This window comes from Streptopelia decaocto (genome assembly GCF_964273445.1).
Source record: "Streptopelia decaocto genome assembly, chromosome: 5".
NCBI classification, from domain to species: Eukaryota; Metazoa; Chordata; class Aves; order Columbiformes; family Columbidae; genus Streptopelia; species Streptopelia decaocto.
In genome coordinates, this window is record NC_138659.1 from 66754480 (window position 1) to 66777706 (window position 23227).

The 23227-nt window shown below is 41.3% G+C and overlaps 2 protein-coding genes across 4 annotated transcripts in view; one reads left to right on the top strand and one right to left on the bottom strand.

Moving 5' to 3' along the window:
• Nucleotides 1–15827, bottom strand: MCMBP (minichromosome maintenance complex binding protein). 3 transcript variants are annotated; one of them, XM_082052867.1, is made up of 16 exons: nucleotides 15687–15827; nucleotides 14926–15011; nucleotides 13058–13198; nucleotides 12719–12760; nucleotides 12140–12241; nucleotides 10641–10770; nucleotides 9100–9251; nucleotides 8308–8408; nucleotides 6301–6470; nucleotides 5275–5398; nucleotides 3497–3614; nucleotides 2708–2873; nucleotides 1897–2030; nucleotides 1124–1288; nucleotides 620–708; nucleotides 1–380 (listed from the first exon to the last, which is right to left on the bottom strand). In XM_082052867.1, exons 1-16 carry the CDS (start codon nucleotides 15742–15744, stop codon nucleotides 254–256), a joined length of 1905 nt encoding a protein of 634 aa, XP_081908993.1. In that variant the 5' UTR covers nucleotides 15745–15827; the 3' UTR covers nucleotides 1–253. The 3 variants fall into 3 exon arrangements, with proteins under 3 accessions (XP_081908993.1, XP_081908994.1, XP_081908995.1); XM_082052868.1 differs by having other exon boundaries at nucleotides 10641–10762; nucleotides 12138–12241; XM_082052869.1 differs by lacking the exons at nucleotides 14926–15011; nucleotides 15687–15827 and adding an exon at nucleotides 14450–14573.
• The window catches only part of SEC23IP (SEC23 interacting protein), a gene marked incomplete at its 5' end in the record, with an annotated part of 23292 nt that continues 15768 nt past the window's right edge, over nucleotides 15704–23227 (top strand). The window contains 5 exon segments of the mRNA XM_082052866.1: nucleotides 15704–15991; nucleotides 15994–16189; nucleotides 20376–20905; nucleotides 22257–22452; nucleotides 22917–23110. Of these exon segments, the coding sequence (XP_081908992.1) occupies nucleotides 15704–15991; nucleotides 15994–16189; nucleotides 20376–20905; nucleotides 22257–22452; nucleotides 22917–23110 (1404 nt within the window).

Genomic DNA, 23227 nt, shown 5'->3' on the forward strand with positions numbered 1-23227 from the left:
TTTCAGTATTAAAGTTTAATATCAAACAATTTGCTCGTTGTTACCAATTTTCAGTTACAAAACAGGATCCAAAAAAATGTCATAAAATATGTTGAAGTGGCTGTTCGGTGTTAAGTGTGTTCTGACTGCGTGGGTAAATATCCATCATTTTTTGGTATAAATTATCTACAAAAACTGGTATAAACAATATCCCAATCTTAACCTGGGTTCCATCGAGGATTAGACAAATTTTCATAGCGATATCCACAAAGTGTTAAAGTTCGTTCCCATTAACGCATTTTTGCTGCTGCAGTCTGGCTTTACGGAACGCCTCCAGTTGTTTGGCTCTCAGCCACCGCTCTCGTGACAGCGTCGTCTGCCCCGCGCTCAGAGACAGGAACCTGGAGGGGCAGAAACAGCCATTCAATGCATCAGAGCTCGTACAGCACAGAACCTGTTTTGGTCTCCTATGTACTAGGAAGTACGGGAAGAAATGGGGGAGGAAATACTTTGTGCCAAGAGGAACAAGGGAGGAGCAGATTCCATGGTTTAATTGCCAGGGAGCCTCACACAACTGCAGTCAAACTGCGCTGATGTCATTTGTTACCAGCTCAGGAGAGTCTCCAGTGGACAAACCCACCTCGCCACCAGCAGAGTTCTGTGCAGGTCATCGGCCGTTATGCTCTCGGGGTCATTCTTGCGCATTTCTACAAAGTCTTCTTCTACCGCCTACAAACAACACGGCGCAATTATGTGGCAAGAATCTTTGCTATGAGTTTTTAAGGTGCTAAACACCATAACTACCCTTAGATTATAGGAGAAACGTTTCAACTGGAGAAACATTTCAACTCATTGCTATTGAGAAGCAAGCTCAAGTGAGAACAGGCTAGTTCTCATCTTTGAAAAGAATTCATTTTTAAAATGCGTTTTACAAAGCAGGGTATGTGTAAAGTATGTCCTAAAATCCTCAGGAGTACTAATCCTTAAAGGCACATTCAGGACAGAAAATGCTTCTGTTCGGTTTTTAGCAAACTTCAGTGAGAATCATTGACAAGGAGAAAAATGGGAAAGTGCAATAACTTCCTATTCTAATACCTTCTATCTGAATATACAGTTGAAAACATATTAGTGATGTCTTCCATACCTTGGTCACTTCGTCAGATATACTGTAGTCCAGGAGCCTCAATAAACTTAGGTAGATTCGGAACTTGTTCAGCACCGAAGGCAGCACCGCTTTCAGGAGGCTGTTCATGTACTCCTCCATGTTTGGCGGAATGATCTGTGGCTGTAAGTGGACTTGGCAATCTGACTGAAAAATAAAATTACATAGCATCTCTTTCCACATTCTGTTGTGTGTTTTTTTTTCTTGTTCCAAGACTAATTTAATCTCTAAAGCAACAGAAGTCACTATTTCCCAGAACTAAGGTAAGACAATTCATTCTTTAAATATTTAACTGTTCCCTTTTGGAAAACCAGTGTGAAGTCCTTATTCCAGCAGGCACCGGTTGCACTGAGACACGAGAGAGCAAACGCTCAGCTCCCAAAGCTGGAACGCAAGCGATGGGATATTTGTGCGTTTTGGCAGCGCCGTTTCTCTAGGGTCGATGCCAGATCTGTTGCTCTGCACTCATGTGCCCATCACCTTAGAACCTCCTGTACTAGAATACAGCGTCGTGATCTCCGTTACTAACTGCGGTCGCTGCCCCGCTCTCGCAATCCTGCTCAGCCAAGAGAGAAGGTCAATGCCCTGGTTCTCCTCAAACAGGTTCTTGGCCCGGCTGCAGCCACGAGCGAGAACTGATGCCAGTAACGCACCCGAGACGGCTCTCCCGCCTCCGCTTGGCTCTGGAATGGCGTGACCTAAGGAAGCGGCTACCAGCTGGAATTATTCCCCAAATCCAGGAAGACCCGCTTTACCGGTAGGAGTGATCGGCCCTCTGAAGTGATAAGAACGTTAATATTGCATGGGAATTCCATCTGGTGGTAATTGAAGTCATAATCCACCTTCTGCCAAGTGATCAGGTTACCCAGTGCGGTCACATTGTGTACACCTAGAAAAGCAAGAACAAATTCTCTGACAACTGCACCTAAACAAATGTCAGACCTGATTTGTTTTTTCCCCAATCTGTTTTTGATGAGTATCTCAGAGAAAAATTCTTGCAAGCATCATCTTCTCGTGTCTGCGGTGTTTTCCATATACAGACAACTGTTTTTTAAGATCACAATGAAGAATTCTTGAAGGATTTCAAGCCTAGATTTTATCTGGCCTAGCATATATGTTAATAGCTCATGTTTTCATCAGTCCTACAAAGCCAGAAAACTATTTACAGATTAAAAATTATTTCTCAAAAGAGGACAAAATACCACAAATTATCTGACAAAGTGTAATTTAACAAATTAAGGGGGGAAAAAAGAGCCTTGCTGGGTAAAGAACACATTAGACAGTCTCTAGCAAGACCAGGACAGCTGAAAAACATACTCATCATTTTGACTGAATATAAGCATTTCTGAGCAAAATACCAGAAACTTCCAAAAAGTAAAACGGAGGAAAAAAACCCAAGAGGTGGAGCTGTAAGATGCCGGAGCCGACTGCAGAGCAGCAGGAAGCTCGCTCAGTGATGAAATCGGATACGGAAACCACAAACAGCTTTGTAATAGAAAATTAGCACCAGGACACAATTAGCATCGCTGTATTAAAATATATCAACTTTTAACCTTCCAAATGTACCTGTTGTGTCGAGCTGCCCTTGCTCAAGCTGAGTCTCGTCCACGACAAGGGAGGTGTTGCTGGCGAGCTGCAACACTCCGCTGACCAGGCGATTGGCTGCGTAGTCTTTGTGTGGGATAAATCGAGAACGGTTCATGTTCTCAATCGTCATTTGTAGGCGATAGGACTGCAACGAGAAAATAAAAACTGATCAACACGGTTCCTCTCCTGCAGCTTCCCTATGAAATGCTGCTTCCTTTAGCAAGGGCTGCAACTGCGAACCTCCATAGGAAGTAACATAAAACTTGTTACCACAATACGGAATGCACTTTATCCCCAATATCCCAATGCTAAATACTTAAAAAAAAATGAAAGGAAAATAATGCTGTTAAGAACTCGTATCACCTGTATTGCACATCTAGGATGCACAAAAAAGAACAAATGATTTATTGCAGCAGTACAATTGTTATGACCCCAACTGAATTACTATGAACTATCCACAAACTTGGAAATAAACAGTAACAACTGCTTAAATGACCTAAATGTCTAAACATATCAATCCAGAAAGACAAAATAAAGTATGCAGCATCTGTCAGTTCAATACCTATGAGGATATGATTTTATTCCATATTCATCCTTGGTAATTTGACTTCAACTGACAGGCAAGCCATACCTCCACTTTTATTTCCCTCTACATGGATGACAGAAGCCTTTGTTTAAGAATCCTGCCTTTAACTAAAATATTGTTTATTTAGTTGGAACAATGAGTCCAACAGAAATATTAAAGCGCTCTAAAGCCGTTATCCTTACCGCTGGAACGAGCTGCTGGATGATGCGGTATATGTGCTCTGTGAAGATGCTGTTTCTCGGACACCCGCTCAAGTTGACTGTGAATTTTCCCAGAGGAAGCACATCTCGTCTGGCGTAACTGCAGTGGAAATGACACAGGTTAGGCAAGCACCTAATGAACATGGTGAACACAGGTATCAATCAGTGTGAATGCTGTGCTGCAGCTCTGACAGCCAGCAGGATTTCAGGACTAATACACAGATCAATCACAGTCACATTTCCTTCCTTCTCCAGCGTCCAAGCAGCTGCGTGAGGCTGGAGGCTGCTGAGGAAGGCTCTGCAGCATTGCACAAAAGCAGCACATTGAGGGTGCTTGAGATCCTGCAAATCTGCCTTCTACACATTCTGCTCTCCTCATGCTCTGTTGTTACTCAATAAACATACTTCTTCATCCTTTTCCTTTCTCTTAGCCCAATCTCAATTTCCCTGCTTATCACACTTAGTCATTTCCTTTACCTGCCCTCAGCTTTCCTCTCCCTCTTCTCACTGTATATCTTCTCCCCATTCTCGACAAATTTCAACTTTTTTGTGATATCAGCTAAGAGAGAAAACACATTCTAGTCTAAGTGTTAGAGCATTCACAGGCCAACTAGAAAGAACGAAGTGTGCACAGAATAATCATAAAAAACCCCAACACTAAACATTAGTCATACTGATACTGAAGTACTTCTCATGCTGATATTGAAGTACACAGGGACAAGGGTTCTGGGCAGACTAAACATAACCCCACCATAAATCAGATCAGCTCACAATTAAGCTGCCATGGCGTTCTAGTGGGATCTGTGTCACCTGTCTTGCTGAGACAGAAATCTCTCACAGCTTTTTACACACCAGTTGCGGTAGGAGAAAGGTAAGATGCCGAGTCCAGTTACAGCTCTGTAAATACTACTGTTAAATGTGTCCTTTACCTTTCACTTTGTAGTAGAATGCGGTTTTTGAAAACCATAGGAGATACGGTTACTTTTTTCCCTTTTTTAGAAACTTGAACCAATTTTCATTTTGAAGAAAGATTATTATTAAAATATTAAATTAAATATGAGCGTGACAACTATACTTAATGATCTATTCAAAACACGCTGTCTGAAGTTTCACACTTGAAATTGTAATGAGCCAAAGGACGCTGCTCCTCCATCCAGCGACAGTTTAAACCAGCAGAAGAGATCATTAAGCAAATCCGCTTCCATCAGCCACGCAGACAGATCACAACACATGCACGTTCAGCTACAGCATCAGCTCAGGTGGTAACTTTCTACCACATGCTAAATGGGGTTCACTTGAGCTTACCGTTAAACATGTCTGCATTTCATTTAACCAATTCCCAGAATGTATCTTTCAGTGTCTTTTAATACTTAAACAATAATTACTGCAGTTAGTAAATGCCGTCTCTGAGAAGTCGGCTGCATGTTCTATTCAATAAAATAAGCCAGAGATAAAAAGATGTTTTCATATCTCTGTTTAAAAGTGTATCTTAAGAGATTTTGCCCAGCATTCAAAGGAACACTGAAAGGACACACTGCCAGAAAAACGGCCTTTTAACAAAACCTACTGTTATTTCAGACAATCAAATCCATTTACTATGTCTATTATGACAGGACAACTCTAGCTGGACAAAGTACTAATGGAGTAAGTACTACTGAAACTATTTCTGCCATTTATTTGCAGAGTGGAGATTTATTTAAAAGGAGATTTATTTAAAAAAGATAAATATATAAATTCTCTGCAAGGATCTAAATACTTACACTGTAGAGATGAGATGCAGTATCAGGTACTCAGCAGCCAAACTGTCTCCCAAGAGCGCGTGGGTGAGGAACCCAAGCAACTCTGCTCTCACTGGTGACAGCTCAGACATGAAATTAGAAACAACTGATGAAAGAGCAGAAGACAACAAATGTCAGGAAATATGCTGTTCCTCACCCTCTTCCCTCCATATAAACCTTATTTTTCATTACGGTTTGATGAACAAAAATGGTTACTCCAAAGCAGTCTAATAAAAATAAACACTCATTGGTTTTCCAGCTGAGTAATTACTGGCTTTGGGTAAACCTGAATCACTCAGCATTTCCTTGGAAATGCCTACTTTTTTTTCATTAGACATTTGTAATGCATTTCCAGAAGGTTGTAAAGTTTGGAACCAAATTTTGAAAAATTGATGGCCTATCCATACTATATCAAAGGCAGAAAAAACCCCAACCCACACACATCGCACAGGTCAGGACAACCAATACAAGGCACGCAAGGAAGACAATTCTAAATATCATTTAGAGGTTTGCATGTAGAAATTCAATGACAAAAAACAATAACAGTCAAACAAGCCAGAAGGAATAACATGGTTGCCTTAAACCAGAACTGCTTTATCTTCTTCACAGCATTATCATTCTTTATGCTGTCATTACATTTCTTATTTTCATTGTTATAGTGAAGTGCAAATCTAATTTTCCAGCAATTCACTAGCCTATTTGAGAACAAATAAGCTCTTACGGTTGAACAACTTGGTAAAATCCTTAGGCGTGTAGCATCTGAAAACAAGTTTCATATAAATCACATTTATTTCAGAAAAATAAACACATAAGCATCACATAAACACAAATGCTTGTGTCTTTCCCAGTTCTGCAGTACTGAATGGTTCCTCCATTTAATGAGATTTAAATTCAAACTCTGCCATCGATGCATTTGTCTCTGAGCAAAGTAGTATTTGTTCACATGTACCAGGAAACTGCACCTTTATTATTCATGTTCACAGAGCGAGGTGAATTTTGGATACTCACAGGTTTTACTCTCCTCTTCATTAAGGCAGGCAGGCAGTAACGGGTTAATGTGTTGTAATTTCTGCGCCAAGATCACGTGGATTCTGGGGACTAAGGAGGCGGGAGGACTGTGCACTCTCTGCTCCTCCGTCGTGTCCATGGACTCCACGGGTTCGAGGGTTGAGCTGTCCCTGGGGGAGGACACAGCACAACCGGGCTTAGAAAAGCTCCACGCAAGTTTCTTTCCATCTGAGTAACGGCTGCTGGAACCAGGCCAGGAGGAGAGCAGCTCAGAACAGTCATCATCCCAACCCAGCCCCTGCTAACGCTGCGCATACTCAAACTGCCTCCTTTACAAACACCATAAACGCTCATATAGAAATGCCAAAGCACGCTTGACCAAAAATATTTGGATTCTGTTATTTTCAGAAAATAATCAAATCTTACTTTGCTGAAAAAACAACCAACCAACCAAATAACCCACAAAACCAAACCCCCAAACCTGAAACCAAACACCCCAAACAAAACTGGATTTATTATTTGCTGCACCATTGAATAGGATGTAGCTTCAAATAAAATGTTACACACTGTCCTGTCTGGCATGTACTTAATGAAGTTTAAACAGGAACTTTTAAGAAAATAAGGTCATGATTTATTACATTTGTGTATGCACATGTGGGATTTTCATATCCCACCTGGTTCCGGAGCCTGACAAGATCTTTTAGACAGTCACTTAAGAGCTATATCACTGGCTGAGTAAAAAACAAACCCAAGTAAATAAATCCTAACATACCTCAGCTCAAACTTGAAGGTATTAACTCTTAAGTTAAGGGTTGAGACATACAAGCTTTGCTTTCCCTGAGGATGCCTTACAAAACTCCTTCCAGGTAGTTTTCATTTGCTATGTAGAAACTAAATCCCTAAAGCGACTCTATCAGGTGACAGTAAAGTTTAGTACAAATTTAATCAACTTGTACTGGTTTTAAAAGCTGAAAGGCTTTACAACTTCCAAGCCCCTTCAGCAGTCCACCCGCAGATCACCAACTCTTCCCGTTACAATAAACTTATTTTCTTTACATTCAAAATGTTGCTAAATGCCACTGTTTTGCCTATTCGTGACAGAATGACGTGCAGAATAAACAAACAACAAACCAGCAACCAGCCCATGACGGACCAACTGAGCTGTCAGTCTGGGATCGGCTGTCAGACAGATGACAACCCAAAGCAGCTGACCAGGCTGAGGTAACTCTGGAGAAGCTGGCACTCTAAAGGATCCACACTCCACTCTCCATATTGTACCGATCAAAAAGGTAAAGAAAATCACCAACAGAAACAATCTAAAGTGCAATGGTTCAAGACAGCAATAATATAAAGCTTATGTTAGATGCTCAGCAGCTTTATTTTAAAACTTGACTTCTTGCATCCTTCTTGATTAGTTTGTATTTTGTCAAGCAAGTAACCGCAGAACAGGAGGTGAAATTTGAAGTTTCTATCAGCAGTATTTGATGATACACCTTAATTAATGAAAAATATCAACCCAAATTATACTCATTTTGGTCATTTTCACACTCCATGCAGCCATGGAATATTTTTGTTTTTTATATTCTACAGACTTGCTTATGGTAACAACTTCCATGGGCTTACAAATTATTTCAAAACGACATTTTATAGTTTTAAAGCTTACCTGAAAACTTTGTTCACTATTTGCCCATTCATTGCAAGTTTCATAGGCATGAAAGGGTACAGAACACTTAGCTACAGAAGCACCTTCTGCTTTATAGACTGTACAACAACCTAGAAAAAGATGCATCATGTACCCAAGGGTAAGGACACACCAGAGTACAACGCACTTCACTTTACAGGATGGTGGATCTAACGATTTCCACGTCAAGCTTTTTTTTAAGCAGCAAAATTCACCTCTTAAGCATAACTCTTCTGTATTTACACACTTCCCTGTTTGTTTTAAGGGGACAGCCACACTATTTTGCTCATTGAAATAAAAACTTCCTTAGTTTCTCAAAGCCTTACCTCTCGTCGCTGTTTACTATGCTCAGCACCGGATCCACAGACAAAATACCATACACCTCCAGAACATCATTGACTTTGAAGGTGTCCCAGCTCTCATAAACCTGCCACAAAGCGAAAACGAGAAAATTCAGATGCAGGACTGCACACCAAGAAAAATCACCTCAGGAGACTCAACTGCAGATTGAGAACAGTCTGTGTAAAGAGGTCCCTTCTCGCCCTCAGTGGTGCTAAGCTTAAAAATGAGTTCCTGGGACTGCATGCTTTTTCCCATCTTTTGCTATGCAAATGTAAACAATTGTATTCTAATCTGATTTACCAGGATTTGCTGAATAAGGGAGCATTCAACATGGGAACAGCACAGAAATTTGGTGTTGGAAGTTTCATAGTCAATATAGCATACTAGTGAATCAAAGAGCATTTCAAATACAATACAAAAATGTGTAATGTACTGTTTCACTTGTTCCATCACAACTTAAAGAGGACAAATCCTAACAGCAGAATATCAGGAGTCAGTATCAGCTACACCCTTGAGCATCTATTATAGTAATGGACGTTTTCACTTTGCTAAGTGTAGTGAGAATGCAGAAGCTCTAATAAATGCTGTTGAAGGAGTTCGGCAATTCAGGTACAGTGCTAGTGACGAGAAACAAAGTAATTACCTGTAGAAACGTAATTCAGGACTTGAAAGACAGTTTCTGTGCCTATAAACTAATGCCAGACTAACTGCGTACACTAAATTGGGATTCCGTCTGCCTCACCCAGCCACGCTCACCAGCTCTCCACGTTTGTTACCTTTACAAGACACGCTGGTCCCTTCTCTCCTGGCAATGGAAAATTTAAGTCAAGTGGAGAGGAGCAGTTGGTGGAAATGAGATGGTGGCCCACAGACGCTTCTGTTTCTAATCTCTTTGGCTCCACACACCCATGGATGTCACCTCCACTGCCTGAAAAATAAGGGATGGATAGGCTCTTCAAACAGAAATGCAAAAGTGAACAACTTTCTTCAGTGGGCAACATGGGATTAAACTAATTTAACAAGACAACCGAGACAAAACTATTTAATAAAGCAATATATTTGACAGAGGATACTCTTACTCAAAATACAAAAGGCTCAACAAATGCCTGTTTTATATCATCAAGCACAAGGGTGAGTACTGCTAAACATCTATGTGTCACAGAAACCGAAACATGGCCAACAATCTGATTTTCAAAATGCAACGTTTGAACTGCGTGAATGAATTCTTTCTGAATTCTGAAGGACTGCAAAGGTAATATTTTTCTGCATTTTATGGTCAAAAAAATAGATGGTTCTTAAAAGTAACAGTATGCAGCAACATAACAGTTTATATAAAAAAATCTCTGTGGATTTTCAGCAATAATAAAGCTATAAAAATGTATTCTACAAGGTACAAAGACAAAATAGTCTAAACTATATAATAACCTATTTGCAAACTGGTAAGAATCCAGAAAGAAAAAACTGAATTCAGCTACTGAACCTGACAGACATATAACACCAAACAAAAGAAAGCAGTAGCTTCTGAGATTTATTTTAACAGGACTCACAATTTTAAACTAACCACATTCCCTTGTTCAAAAAACACGCCAAAATCCCCCCCCCAAAAAACCCCAATCCATGCAATTTTAAGTGGCATTTCCACAGAAGAGCACCAAGACAAATAGTTCACCAACAGATTACAACATGAGAACTGCACACTCTCTGAACACGGCTACTGGTTGAAACACCACCCTCTTAAAAGGTTTAATAGCTTTCTTCAGGATGTTTCAAGTGTCTGGTATTAATTTGCTTCCTTTATGAAGCTGGATCAATAAGTCTCATGTTAGAAAACAGGAAGGTGTTTTTTTAGATATATGCTACTGTTCATAGTAAAGCAGCGCCTAATTGAGATGCAGTTTGGCTTAAATTTACACAATAACATCCACAGAGAGAGAGTGACAAGACAAGGTGACTTTTTCCCCACTTACCATGAAATCTGCAACAGAGTGGGAAACTAAGCGAGAACAACTAAATTTCAGCCTGTTGCTATAAATTGTGTGCGTGCTGTTACATACAAAAGGCAATACTCAAGTGTTGCTGTACAATATATTAGCTTTTTAGGAATCAACTCTAGAAAGCGGTACCAAAAGTCACACGGTTTACCACACACCAACACAGAATCTCCCACACCGGAGACTCCAAAGCTGCTAAATGAGTTATAAAGGCTGCAACAACACTACCGATTCAAACAATTGTAAATATTTCAATTTTTGAGAATGAAATTTCGGTACATTCTGGAAAGCTAGCACAGTAACTATTCCTCAATAATTACTGTTACCCAGATGTTGCTCTTTCTGTTTAGATGGATGCAGATCCATGTCCTCATCTTCCTCGTAGCTCCTCTTGTGGCGACTTGGTGTGTAGGATGTGGAAGGACTAACTCGAGCTTGGCTTGCACTAATGTATCCGTAAAATTGAGGATTAAGGACAACTACCGATTCAGCTGAGAAAATTCAGGCAAAGTGTTGTTTTTTTTAAACAAGATCCTATTATCTTATTTTGAGCAAGACATTAAAATAATGATTCAAATTCTTATCTAAGCTTCATCTCTGAGTGCTATTCCACTCTCAATCTCTAAAAAAAGGGGTTTTTTTATTCCCAGAGAACATGCTTGTGGTCAGGTACAACTCAAAGTCTCAATGATTTTTTCCTCTTCCACATCTCAACCCTAAAGAACAGATAATATTTAAATACTTGCTATCCGACACATTTAAATATTATTATTACTTAAAAAAAACCACACAGAAAATGTTCACATCCTTGTAAGATACTAGCAATACCACACTTGTAAATGAGTTTTGAAAATGCTAATACACTTTTCCTTTTCTTAGAATAATGGGCAAATATTGAAATAATGCTCAGTGTTTTCATAATAGTCTGGCTCACTTTAAATTCCCATTGCTGCAGTATTTTGCTGTAAGCTTCATTCAAAGACTAACTTATCAATCTTTATTTACAAGAATCGTGTTAGCCTGACTTTAAAATTGCAGTGGCATCCTGTGCTCACGAGAAGTAGTTGTTTTCTCAGATTCTGAACTCGAATTATGAAACACCAAGTCATATGAGATTTACCATCAAATTTATCCCTTTTTACAAAATGCAACATATGTTAAGTTTTCTAGATGTCTCCCCTACTTCCTTGGATGAGAAGAAAACATAAAACTCGTAAAAGTGTTAAAAGCAGCATCCTGTATCCACTCCACTCAGACAATTCAACTTCCATTTACTAGAAGAAACTAAAGACGATTTGTTTCTCCCCAAGACCTTTCCTGTACTCACTAAGAAAATGACGTAGTGTGGTCAAACTATTATACACTCAATACTTCAATCTTCCAGGAATGATTCTCTTCACATGCTCAGCTACAGGTGTTTTTACAGGTTCTTGTAGGAGACTCTTACTATCTGACGGTGTCCTAATTTAATCAGAAAATGGCAACAGAATGCCCATGGCTCAAATGAAGTTTCTCATTTTCTGAACATTTGAAAATAGAAATTAAGAGAAATGTTCAAGACCCTCCCAATCAGACATGAAAATCTGGCTTGAACCCCTGCTAAATCAAAAAGTAATGTTCCTAAATTCATTTGTATGCTCTTTGCTTACGTAGCACAACACCAATTTTTCCTTTTTGTTTTTTCTACACCTACCACCTCTCCTCCCTCTCCTCAACTATCCTGATTCACTCTAAAAAATCTTAAAATAAACTTGATCTCCTTAAACCTAATGAATTTGTTGGTAGTCACTGGGTAACAGAGCACTAGCTCAGTCAAAAAAGATATTTCTTTCACCCATGCTGATTCACCAGGCACTGGAACACAGTAGAAAGTCTGTCTCTCCGCGGTGACTGTTTGCGAGGAGTTCAAATCAATTTCTTGCTGAGGCTGGAATAGCAACAGAAATTTTGTTTAAAATCTGATTAGAGTTTATTTTCTTTTTTTTCAACTAATCCCACAAATTCACTCAGGTAGAAGTTACAACAAACACACAAGACTACATATTCACGAGAGAATCCAAACAGGCTGTATCTAGAATGCTTTGATTCCAGTACAGCTGTGCTACCCAAAGTAAATTGTTTTCCACAGCAGAACGTTTCAAGATCAAGAGCACTTACTGCCCCCCCACAAACAAATTTTAAATAGGACAAAAACAGCCTGAAGCCTCCTAAACTTAGAATGCCAAGGGGCAGTTAAGAACACTTTGTTTTCCAAACCTGAGATTAATTTTGTGGTTTAGGAGCAGTATCTCCAGGAGTACACTGGCAAGTACCAAGTAAGCTATAAACTTAGAAAGATACAGCTTATAAGTGCATTTTATATCTAATACGTCATCTCAAAATCCATATAACTTGTATAACTTACCCCACATTCTGCTACGTCTCTGTATTTACCAAAATGCAAAACCTGTCAAGAAGGAAAAGGCAATGCGATCATTCTGCTTCTGACAGCATCCTGAATAACACCAAGATCGTTGCAGTCTAAAGTCCTTCAGAGACATACTGCCAAAACTTTTATTATTTTAGTAATTTTTATTTCCCAAAAGAAATATGAGAAGTGATGTATTACTGATGCCATACGCACAGTTTTATTAGATAGTGCCCAGACTCCATGGGTTTAATTTAGAAACTAGATGAAATACAAAGACAAGAATGGAGAAAATGCTAAACATTTACTAAAGCAAGAGATCAGTATTTCACTTACACGTGTGTTTGTATTCGGGTCAACTGTTTCATATACTCCCATGTAAAACTCAGGATCAAACATATCTTGAACCATGCAGCGAAATTTCACTAAACTGTTGGGTTTTAGGTAATGTACAGGAACATCATTCAGTGATGGAACCTAGAAAAAAAGAGCTTATTCTAAACAACTGGTACATAAATATTAAGAAATGCCCTGAAGTAAGCTAGAACAAGCACAAAAACTGTCACCAACTTATTCTCTGCTCATTCGGTGTATCCTACCACTCACTTACTTGCCTCAAACCCTGTGGTGGTGGTGTTGATAGATTAATCCCCCCCCGGGACAACTCATTGCCTCATCAGGTAACATACTTGATATTTTCTGAGCACACCTCCTGCCTTGATCCCAGCAGTAACAAAGTGCATATATCTCAACACCCAGAAGTTTCTGCAATAGCTGTTACAGTTAATAGTTACAATTCTCTGACACTTCCCAAATTCATCCAGTTCCAGAGCCACCAGTCCCGCTCTTTTCTCAATCCCAATACTAAAGAAATGTATTTCGGTCACTGAAACCGTATGGAAACTCTACAGCAACATTTGAAACTAACGCCTAAAGAGAGAATTATTGCAGCTGCAGTATTAAACAAAATTTATTACTTATTTTATTCCTATTCAACAATTTTTACTATGCATTATGTACCAGTGGTACTATAGCAATCGTATGCACAATTTCTTATAACAAAAGGCCATGGAAAACCTGTATGTTAACTTCCAAGTCCACACTGGGGGAGTCTTTTTCACATATGTTTACATGACAATGGAAAAACAGAAGGAAAAAAAAAATCAATGCCTAGGCATGTAGTATAATATGAAATAATGAGACTCGCAATAAGAACAGAGTTTTCTAATTTTGAAGATGAACTGTTGGAAAAAAACCACATCCAACATTAAAATGCTACAAAATAACATAAGTGGCTTTATAGGAAACATCACTTTAACAAACAAACAAATATATATTCCCTCATGTTTGTCTTGACTAAGAAAATGCACTTTCAGTTCCCTCTAATGCTGTCTATTTAGCACAATTTTGCCATCTACACTTTGAGTTAAACTATCATTGAAAAAATAGATACAGGATACTCCCACTGACAGGAGAAAAAAACCCAACCAAACAATGATTTTCACTTTTTTTTTTTTAATCTTAAGTAGAACAAATTTGCCATGAAAGTTTCTAATCCACTTAGCTGTGTTCCATGATTGCCAGTCTAGAAAACCATTGCCTTCTGACCTCAGGTGTACACGCTGTATTTTTAAACCTAAAGCACAGCTGCCTTGCTAAACTGCTGAAACAAGGCACGATCCCGCCCAATAAAGCACATTTTTAGCAGAAATTATTTTTGCCTCAAACCTGAAAGCCCAAGCAGTTACTTCTTCAACCCACGCAAAGTTTGCAGCATCATGATAAAAGAAGATGGGAGAAGGGGTTCAAAAACAGCAGTTGGGAAACTTGTGGCGTACAAGCGCCTAGTGCAGACTCACAGTAGCCAGGGCTGGCATTAACACTTTCAAAAATGACAGAATTTGTCAGCTCCTGCCATCTACTGGATTGCACTCAAATAGGCAGCATTCAGCAGTCATGGCCCAGGGCAAAACAGTAAACAGAAGTCAAGTGGATTGGCTTCTCCACTTTCAGTCGGGATTTTAAACCTTTGCTTTAAATGAAGTTTAAAGCAAGTAAGATGTAAGTAAAGTATTACAAAGTCTAGGCCTAAAATTCCGAAGTGCACTTTATCATGAAGAGAAGGGACTACTCAAAAACATGTAAGAGGCAGAAAGAACAAAACTTAAGAATGGCATATCCCTAAAAGAATAAAACTGTCTTACCCAGTTAGTAGCATTATTTTCTTTTAATTTCTCCTTGAAGTAGTCGGTTACCTTCTTTTCCCAATCAGAGTTTGGAACATTTTGGGCTACAAACAAAACACATTTATGTGCGCATTAGCATCATGCAACAGACTTCTATTCGGCATTCTGGTAACACAGCAAACGATTTAAACAATTTACCGCTATTCTGGGCAAACGACTGTGTTTTAGATCACTTTAAGCCCCTCCCAATTGCACTGACTTCCCATCAAAGTAAATGGAGATGAACACAAAGTGAAGAAAAGCCCTGAAACACAACAGATAGAAAGCGGAGGAGATGATGTGTCGCCTTCTGCTTTATGTTCAACGTGGAAACACTTGTTTTAAACACGCTTTTAGAGAAAATCAAGCCTAGCGCTGAAACAGTTTCAGCTGACGGCACTAGTAACATTACCACCGATCGGTAATTCGTGTAGCCCGCACACACTGCTCCTGAAACCCAAAATACGCTTGAGTTTAATTATTTTTCTCCTTCCCCTAACAAGCCTGCCGAGCCTAAGGCACCAGGACAGGACCCGGAGCCGCCGGCGACGGCCGCGAAATCCCCTCAGCGGCCTGAGGGACGCGGCTCCGCCGAGGAGGAGGAAGCGCCCGCCCGCCCGGGCTGTCGCTCTCCGCTCCCGGCCGCCGCCCGGCCCCGCCACCACCCGCCAAGAGAAGCGGGCGGGCGCCCTCCCGCTCGGCCCCTGAGCGGCTCCCGGCCCCGCCCGGCCCGCGCTCACCGAAGATGCCCTGCACGATGCTGAAGGGGTTGTTGAGCCAGTCGGCCACGCACGGCATGGCGGGGGCTGAGCCGCGCCGGGGACACGGGGGCAGGCAGGGGGCTGCCGGCGTCCTGCAGCCGCCAACTCCCGCTCACAAGCCTCGCACGGGGGCTCCGCGCTTCCGCCCTCCTTCTCCTCCTCCTCCTCTTCCTGCGGCAATGGCGGCGCTGCTAGGGCCGGGCCCGCCTTCTCCTCCTCACCCGTACGCGGAGAGGCCGCCAGGGCGCGTCGCCACCGCCGCCATCTTAGAAGAGGGCAAGGCGGTGCGGGCGGAAAGGGCCGGGCCGCCGTGGGGAAGGGACGTGGCCGGGGCGCAGCCATGGCGGCGGCGAAGCCCGGGGGGACCGGCGGCACCAACCTGCTGTTCTCTTCCTCTGCCACCGAGTTCAACTTCACCGTGCCCTTCATCCCAGTCAGCCAGGCCCCGGCTGCGCCTCCGGGACCCGCTCTCCTGGCTGCCGGTAGGGAGGGCGGGCGGGGGTTGTGAGGGGAGCGGGAGGGCGCGGGGGTGCGCGGGGCCCGGCGGGGCAGGGCCGCTCCGCTCCGCGCCGCCGGTTAACGGGCTGTGGGGCCTGAGGAGCCGGGCCGGGGGCTGCCAGGGGGCGCTGGGCCCCTGGCCGGCGGCTGGACCCTCCTCAGAGCTCCCCGACCCGGGGTCGCTGCCCGGCCCTGGGGTCGCTGCCCGGCCCCAGCGCCTCAGGAACCACAAATTGCTGGAGATGTGTATGTGCTGGGTACCTGGGGCTGGTTCTGTGTCCAGCGAGACGGGGTGGTTATCATTACTGGGGACTGGACTAGATGATCTTTCGAAGTCCCTTCCAATCCCTAACATTCTGTGATCACGAACTGAAAAGTTCATTGATTGGCATTTTTGTTTCGGCAATTAGAAGTTGTCAGTATAGGTGTATACGTAGTGTTCTCATTGACCTCATCAATGTTTATAAATATGTAAAGGGTGAGTGTCAGGAGGATGGATAAGGGGCAATGGGTACAAACTGGAACACAGGAGGTTCCACTTAAATATGGGAAGGAACTTTTTCACAGTGAGGGTGTCAGAGCCTGGCCCAGGCTGCCCAGGGGGTTGTGGAGTCTCCTTCTCTGCAGACATTCCAACCCGCTTGGACACCTTCCTGTGTAACCTCATTTGGGTGTTCCTGCTCCATTGGGGGATTGCACTGGATGAGCTTTCGAGGTCCCTTCCAATCCTTAACATTCTGTGATTCTCACTTTTTTTTTTTTTTTTCATGCTTCCCTTCTGTGTTATCATCTATTTTCCCTGTGTGAAAATACTGCGTTAACCAGGCACCTTAAACTTCCATGTTAGTTTAACCATCTTTTTCTGGAACAGGCTCCCCAGGGAGGTGTCACAGCACCAAACCTGACAGTGTTCAAGAAGAGACTGGACAACGTCCACAGACACATGGGGTTGTCCTGTGCAGGGACAGGAGTTGGACTTGGTGATCCTTGTGGGTCCCTTCCAACTCAGGACATTCTGAGATTCTATGAATATCCTTTCCTTCTAGAGCCTTAATGGTATTCCAAGCACATGTGTGTGCAACTTAAAATCTGGTGCTGAAACAGTTTCAGGTGAAGGAATGGACTTTTCTGGAAATGTGTTCAGTCTGAGATTAAAGCTCTAAACATTGGAAATGCACCTAGAAATCAGGTAGTCTGAATTTTACTGCATTGGTACATGTCGAGTCCAAAGTCCAAGTCTTGATTTCAATGCTGTTGTGTATTAGCTAAAATGAGTATTAATATACCTGGAAATAAATGGGCTATGTCTCTAGATTATAAAAAAAGGATTTGTCAAGTGTGGCTTTGATACATTGTTTTAGATTGACCACATCCTTTTTGGACGGGACAGATAAAAGCATTAGAATGATATTCCTTCTTACGTGATGTATCTAGGTAGCTGATACACTTACTACTTCCATTTTTGCAATCCTTATTGTTTTTATTTCTTGCAAATACACATTGTTTTTAATTTTTTTTTTTAAAGGTACTTTTTAATTGCTACTCTGGCCAGTATCTTTGCACAGATGACTCTCATGTGGCAACTTCTTAAAGACTTTGAAGCCAGCCAGTGACAAAATCTGATGGGATTTCATTAATGTCATGAATCATATAATTTCCATGTCAATTAAAATTTGATGAGATGAAGATTCACAGTTTTGCAACTGCAGTGAATTTCAGTGTCAGAGGTTGTGCCATATTCTGTGTCTGTCCCAGTAAGGCCCCTGTCTGATTAAATGGGCAATTTCTGTGGTCCATTGCACTCCTGGTTTGTCCAGCCAGGTGTCATAGGGATCTGGCTGTGGAGGGCAGTTTGCATCTTGAATCATAGTTTGAAGCAGGAGGGAACAAGATCTCAAGTTTGAAATTGTGTAAAATGCAATAAGAATTGATCTCATAAATTGTTTGACATCTGGCAGCCTGCATTAGGAAGCTGTGTGCAGTCATATATTTGTTGTGTCTCCAAGAGTAAGTAATAAGCTTTGCAGTTTGACAATAGAAGATACATTTTCTGGCTCAGGTGTGGGTGAAGTAACCAATATACTTAGGGTAGATAGAGAGGAGGAAGTGGACTAATGTCACCTGTGGTTGTCAGGTGACAATAGGGAGGGATATGCAGGAGGTTGTCAGACAGGCACAGTATTGTATATGGGAAGAATACTGCCCTTGTATGTCAGGGCTCATAGAGAATATTTAAATTTGTATGAAGTGCTTCTTTTTCTGCCAGTCTAGGCTTATGTTCCAATGTAATTTTTGCAAAATTAGAAAAAGGCAAAGTAGAAAGTAATGTATTGTGTTAGAAGACTGTGTGTGTGTGTGTGTGTATATATATATATATGTATATTTTTTGTTTTGGTAGAACACCTCATTTTGAAAGGAAGGATACAGTTAGACTAAATCTCTGAAACCAAGTTGAAATTGGAGAATAGTAGATGTTTTGTCAATGGACATTTGGTAAAGGCCTTGAAAACTCTTCAGCACATTACTATGTGTTTATCATGGGGTGGGTTGCCAGCTCTGCCACCAGTTATTTTAGAAAGCAGAGAATTGACAGTGTGGTACATAGTGTGCTTCTCTCTATTTCGCAATGCTTACGAAATGTGAAAGGAAGAAGAATTTTATTGTTTAGAAGTTGAGACCTTTTATTTAGTATAAATGGCTGTTCTGTTTGTAGTTGGGAGATAATGAATAGGCTTGACTTCATCGTGGTCATTGTCTACAAGTGGTTTTTGTATTCTTCATATGATGGTTCACATCCATAGGTTTAAGGTTTTGTTTATTGAAGGGGAATAAAATGCTGCAGGTGAAAGTAAGAGAAATAGATAAATGCAGGTGATTCTTGCCTCAAAATGACACCATCTGAAAAGACTACTAAATAAAAGATGGCTAAAATAGTTCTTTTTAGTCATGATAGCTGCTTGGTTTATTATGAATTAATTAGAACAGTAGCTTCCTAGGGAGACTTCTCTGTGGATTCCCCTGTGCTCCCTTGATACTCTGTATTACAGTTATGTTGGCTGCGGATAAAGACATTTTTTACTGGCTCCTTGTAGCTCCGGAGATACTTGGACTCTCTCTTTGGCTGGGGACTGAGTAGCAGAGAAGCAATGATACCTCTGTGTTTTCTACTCTGTAGCCTGGGGAATATTTGATCACCAGAGCAGTTGACAACACACTTTGACTCCTGCACGTTGCCTTATCAGCTTGCAAGGTGCTCTTCTCTCAGCAGGCAGTGATGCTCAGACCATCCCAGGTTTAACTGAGTTTACTGTAAGACCTATGATAATATCAAACCGCTTTTCACCCCGCTTGTTACTAGATCGCTGCAAAGCAGAAAACTGGGATTGACCAGGACCTGGTTTATGTATTTTCTCAATGTGTAAGGGCGGTCATGGCCTTGCACCTTTTTAAGCCCTCTCCGGCAATTATGCGGAATGAGGACTGACTTTTCTGCACCAGAGTTTTAGCCCTTATGCCAGTCTGGAGCAGGATTTTTAGAGAGAACTGGAATAAGTCTTGTTCATCAAGGGACTTGGAGTGATGAGTTGTGGCCACCTCGCACATAAAATGGTAAATCTTGTGAGGACTGAAGGAGCAGGTGACAATAGACTGATTAACCACTAGGTTTGGTCTCATTGGGAATGTTCTTAAGCTCTACTTTTGAATTTTATCTTGGAATTCTAAAAACTAGAGCTTAAAGTCCTATACTTTGTAACTGTTTTCATGGTGAAAGGGAATGAACCAAGGCTGCTATGGCGGTTGGTACGCATAGGGGAAGTTGGAAGGGAATTTAGTGCCTTGGAAGCAGGGGTCTTTGCCAGCTTGGCTTGGGAATGCTCTGATGTTAGTCATGCTTTGGTTTCATTATTTCAAATTTTTAAGATTTGTTGCTTTATCTGTGCACGCTGGGTGACTTTTATGATTTATTTTAAATGTTCTTGAAGACTTGGTATCTTTTATTTCATTTCATGGTGTGTTTAATCATCAAGGATGTGCAAGCTTTGTAATGCTTTTAGCTCTATGGGGGCCAACAGAGTTTTGGAAATAGCTGATAACATTACAGAACATTTTGACTACATACACTAACTAGTTTGAATCTCTCACACTCAAGTGATCTTTTTGTTTTTGCAGATGATTCTGCAGATGTTGGTGAAGAGGACAGCTTCTTGGGTCAGACTTCTGTCAGCCCAAATCCACCGCAGACTTTCAACTATTTCTCTCAAGTCCCCAGCAGCAGTGATCCATTTGGAAGCATCGGGCAGCCACCCTTGACAACTGCTGCCCCACCTGTTGGACCACCAGCCTTCTCCAGGCCTCCCACTTCACTTCCACTTGCGTCTGGGTCACAGGATGGGCAAAATGCCTTTTCACCGCATATTCCCAAGTCACAGTCCTCTTACAGCACACCACCTACTTCACAGGTGGGAATCACGGCTTATCAGACTCCTCAGCAGAGCTGTCCCCCGCCTGCAAATGCGGCTGCTCTTCCCCAAGGAACATCTCAGCAGGGGTATAACCCTTACCGACACACCACCCTGAGCAGCAGAGCTAACCCGTACCTTACCCCGCCGCAGCTGCAACAGAGTCCCGCGCCTACTCACCCGCCATCCTCCGTACCGCCCGTCCAGATGTATCAGACACCTCCAGGGTCATTGACACAGGTATAGAAATCATTCCTCATGTCCTGGTACCAGAACAAAAATTAAGTCACTTTTCTCTTTGAATTGCATATTTTATCTTTCGAAGATTGTGTTTTTTCTGACATAAAATGTCTTCAACCTTTTCTGAGCGCAAAATCTTTTCACAAGAACTAGTCTGGAACTGTTGCTTTAGGAAAATTTCCTTATCTGTAAAATGAGAGTGCTCTGAGGCTGTAGCTATGTGAGCCTCTGGCGTCAGAAACAAAGCCAGGTTGTGAAGTTGTGTTGCTCTTTTCTGTCTGTTACTGAGTTTGCTGCCATGTCAGCCGACCTGCTGCATCGTTTGTGCCTCTGCTGTAAATCAAGTCATTTACAAGTCATTTACAGGTTACGGCGTTAAAAATCGCTTTTCAAGCTGGTTTTGCTGGTGAAGCCACAAGCTGTATGTAAATTGCACAGATTGTCAGCAAACCTTTTAAAACACACTGTTTCAGGTTTTTGTGTGATGCAAAGCATTAATCTGCATTCTTTTTTACCTTCACAACCTGACAAATTTTCCTTGAAAACAACAAAATTTCTTTTTATTTCGCCCGAGCTATCGCTATGTTGCTGATGTTGTGAATAAAGAATACAAAGATTATATAATGACAAAAACCATAGAAAAGGCAGTAGAATTTGAACAATCAGAACTTCTAATTGGTTAAGTTTATATGTTGTACAACATGTTATTTTTCTTCTCTTAAAATGTATCAACTAAACCCGTTGTTACTTCTGACATCACTCACTTTTAGTTGTACTGAGATCTCTGTACAATTTGTATGAAATCAGCTTTATGCGGGCTATAGGCCCTTTCAAAATCAGTTATTTTTCTTGTGTTGCTGAGGCTACACTTGAGTTTGAAATCTGCCCATCCTGACCACTTTGCAGGACAAGAGCTATTACTGAGGTGGGCGCTTGTTAAAATTGACAGTCTTTATGCAAAAATGCAATTAGGTATAAATGAATAATGAGAAGAATAGGTTTTTGTTTTCATGAAAGATTTGATGGCTGTAAGAAATAAGCTCAGCCTGAGTTTTGAAAATTTAGGAGAACATTTTAAACCTAGTTTTAGGTAATCAAGGTCCTAGGCCATAACAGTTTTGAACAGTATTTGTGGGAACAAAATTCACATCCTTTCTCAATTTGAAAATGTCAATCTTTTCAAAAACATAATAAAGTGGACATCCTGTCTATAATATTGTTAGACTGAAGGATTATGTTCTTAGGGAAAAAAAAATATTAGAAATAAAGGCTCAGAGTGTTCTCTGTAGTTTTTATAGAACTGATACTTGGCTGTGTGACATTGAGGTGATAAGCCCGTGTGTATTTTCAGTTTCCACAGCCTCAGTCACAGCTCCAAACTCCCAGACCTGTAGGTCCACTGGTCCTGGCACCTCCTGTTTTGCTGCAGAACCAATACGAGCCAGTTCAGCCCCACTGGTTCTACTGTAAGGAGGTGGAGGACAAGCAGCTATGGATGCCGTTCAGCAGTCTGGATTCTGCAAAACTGGAGGAAGTCTATAATTCTGGTAAGTTGTATCTTAACTCAGAGGTGAGCAGAAGGACTAGCAGAAAGATATTAGAATAATGCCACTTGTGTTTAACAGAGCGATATGGCAGTAATAAGTAATGTTAGTACATATATCAAAGACGTATTTCGTGCCACTAAATTTATTCACTTACATTGTCAGTGTTAAGATGTACATCCCTGTTTTTTCATAGAACTCCTAGTTATCTGTGTCTTGGTTTGCCTTTTTGTTAATCTCTGTCAGCTGTGGAGTAAGTAGTCATATTTGGGAGTTGTTCAAAGCTTTTTTTGTTGTGTAATAGAAGCATTTTAGGAACAACACAATGGTTGCATGATATTATGAAGCTTCTCTTCCAACTGTCTGAATGGCTTAACGTTCATCACAGAAGTGATTAGCGCTGGGATGAGAGAGAAAAGAGATCGTATGTGTTCGTATTGTAACCGTGTATGACTTTTATGTCATAGTCCAGCCTGATCCTGAGAGTGTGGTTCTGAGCACAGACGGAGGACGCTACGATGTGTACCTGTATGACAGAATGAGGAAAGCAGTTTACTGGGACGAAGAACCTTCTGAAGTGAGACGATGCACGTGGTTTTATAAGGGAGACAAGGATAGCCGATTTATTCCTTACGCTGAGGATTTTAGCGATAAGCTGGAGGTTAGTATTATCTTTACATAAACAAAGAACTTGATAGTTCTTTGCATTTATGGCCTTAGAAATACCTTTTGTGTTTCATTAAAATGATTTCCAGAATGCGCTTTCTGGAACATAAGT